At 49.4% G+C, this 2,500-nt stretch overlaps 2 protein-coding genes across 2 annotated transcripts in view; one reads left to right on the forward strand and one right to left on the reverse strand.

The window, feature by feature from the left end:
- The window catches only part of MCCC2 (methylcrotonyl-CoA carboxylase subunit 2), a 250,557-nt gene that overhangs the window by 100,423 nt on the left and 147,634 nt on the right, over positions 1–2,500 (forward strand). The window lies entirely within an intron of this gene.
- LOC147015988 (uncharacterized) overlaps positions 1,860–2,500 on the reverse strand; it is a 1,844-nt gene continuing 1,203 nt past the window's right edge. Inside the window, exon 2 of the mRNA XM_085849193.1 lies at positions 1,860–2,500. This exon is cut by the window's right edge and continues 734 nt beyond it. Within this exon, the coding sequence (XP_085705319.1) occupies positions 1,860–2,500 (641 nt within the window).

Here is a 2,500-nt window from a genome sequence, read left to right on the forward strand (position 1 = left end):
TTCGTGAGGAGTGGCATTTGTGGACGTGCAGAGCAAAGAGCGTATGGAATTCAGAGCGTCAGGAAGAGTAACCTCCCATCGCTCGGGGCCCAGTCCTCTCGATTTCAGCGCCAGAGTTACGGCTTTCCAAATAACTCCATTATACCGTTCCACCTGCCCGTTTCCCTGTGGGTTGTAACCCGTCGTTCGACTAGTTGCTATGCCGTGCTCTAATAGGAATTGTTTTAGCCCGGCCGACATGAAACACGGCCCTCTGTCTGAATGTATGTACGAAGGTCTCCCAAACATAGCGAAGAGGTCAGAGAGACATTTTACGACAGTGCCCGAGGTCATATCCGAGCACGGAAACGCGAAAGGGAACCTTGAATATTCATCAACAACGGTGAATATGTATCTGTTGTCTGTTTCGGTCGGTAGGGGCCCTTTGAAGTCGATGTTTAGTCTCTCGAAGGGGGAAGTAGCCTTGATCAGTCTGCCAGATGCCGCGCCATAGAATCTGGGTTTTAGTTCAGCACAAACAGGGCATGAAGCATTCATTTGTTTAATATCTTCAACAGAATAGGGAAGATTTTGTCTGCGTACGAAATGTGCCATCCTGGTTACCCCTGGGTGGCACAGAGACACATGGAGGTCTTGCAAAGCCTGACTGATTGTTGCCGAACTGTAGACCCGGGAGAAGGTATCTGCAGCAGGGTTTTCTTTCCCGGGCCGGTAAACAATGTCGTATCTGTAGCAAGCTAGGTCTATCCGCCATCTCATAATTTTTTCATTCTTAATTTTCCCGTTATTTTTCCCATCAAACATGAATGCCACGGATCGTTGGTCCGTAACGAGCGTGAAGTGGTTTCCCAGTAAATAATGTCTCCATTTCCGCAGCGCTTCAACGATGGCGTACGCTTCCTTCTCTATCGCTGAGTGTCTCTGCTCGCTTCTAGAGAGAGTTCTCGAGAAGAACGCGACCGGCCGCCCAGACTGATTAAGTGTAGCAGCTATGGCGTGATTTGAAGCGTCGGTCTCCACCACGAAGGGCACCGAGCTGTCGATCGATAAAACCACGGACTTACTGATATCATCCTTGAGATTGTGGAAAGCTCTTACGACAGCGGCATCTGGTGGAAAGTTTTTGCAATGCACTAGGGGATGTATTTTCTCGGAGTATTGCGAAATCCATCTTGCATAGTAAGCGAACATCCCGATCACCCGGCGCATTGTTTGCAAGTCCTGAGGTGGTGGAAGCTCACGGAGCGGGCGCAATCGCTCAGGATCAGGCTTAATTGTGCCGTCGGCTATTGTGTAGCCGAGAAGGTCAATTGACCTTGCCGAGAATACGCATTTCTCGTAGTTGAGAGTCAGATTATATTTTCTAGCAATGCTCAAGAATCTGTCCAGATTCCTATCATGTTCCCTCTGATCCCTACCGCACACTGTGACATTATCCACGTAAACAAAAGTGTCTTCGAGGTTTTCATCTGAGATGATGTCGTCCATAACCCGTTGGAAGCAAGCTACTCCATTCGTGACACCGAATGGTATCCTTCTGAACTGGTAGAGGCGCCGCCCTGCCTGGAATGCAGTGTAAGGTTTGTCTTCCTCTCGGATGGGAATTTGATGATAGGCACTTCGCAAGTCGATGGTACTGAATACCTTATAATTGGCCACGCGTTCGACCATCTCATCTATGCGCGGCAGGGGGTAGGCGTCGAGTTGGGTGAAGCGATTGACCGTTTGGGAATAATCGACAACCATCCGTTTCTTATGGTTCTGACTGCTGGTTACTAACACCTGTGCGCGCCATGGCGAATCGCTCGGTTCTATAATTCCCTCCTCCAGTAATCGCTTGGTTTCCGAAGTGATGAAATTCATGTCAGCAGTGGTATATCGCCGCGATTTGATCGCTGGGGGGACGTCACCTCCGCGGTGGTCAACGCATTTAAAATTAGACGAGGCTTGCTTCCTCCAAAGGGTATTTCGACGCTCGTGTGCTGCTTGAGGACATTATGACCCAGAATTACGTCTGCGCACAAATCACGAAGCACCAGCACCTTTACATCCCCATGCGTGTACCCTTTTACGTCCAATTCAACATTGCAGTACCCTCGTACGCGGGATTGTAGTGAGGTGGCGGCCATGCATACCGTATTGTCAGTCGGGTGGATTACCCATTTCCTGCCCTTCACTAGCGAGCTGTTGACGAAACTTTCAGAGCTACCGGTATCAATCAGTGCCTCAGCCATATGCCCGTTAATTCGTACGTTGATGATAGCCTTGGATAGATTCCCCGGGGAGGCTGCAGTCAATTTATTTTGCGAGTAGAGAGCCGCAGAAGTGGGTTTATTTCTCCTTAGAGTAGATTTACATACCCTGGCATAATGCCCTTTCTTGTCGCAATTCATGCATGTGGCATCTCTGGCGGGACATTTTTGATGAGGATGCCGTTTGTACCCACAAAAGAAGCATTTACCAACCGGAGCAGTTGCTGAGGAGTTTGACGAGGTCTGGG

Source organism: Eptatretus burgeri, chromosome 12, assembly GCF_056783735.1.
Source record: "Eptatretus burgeri isolate ZD-2024b chromosome 12, Ebu_testis_v1, whole genome shotgun sequence".
In the NCBI taxonomy this organism is placed as follows: Eukaryota; Metazoa; Chordata; class Myxini; order Myxiniformes; family Myxinidae; genus Eptatretus; species Eptatretus burgeri.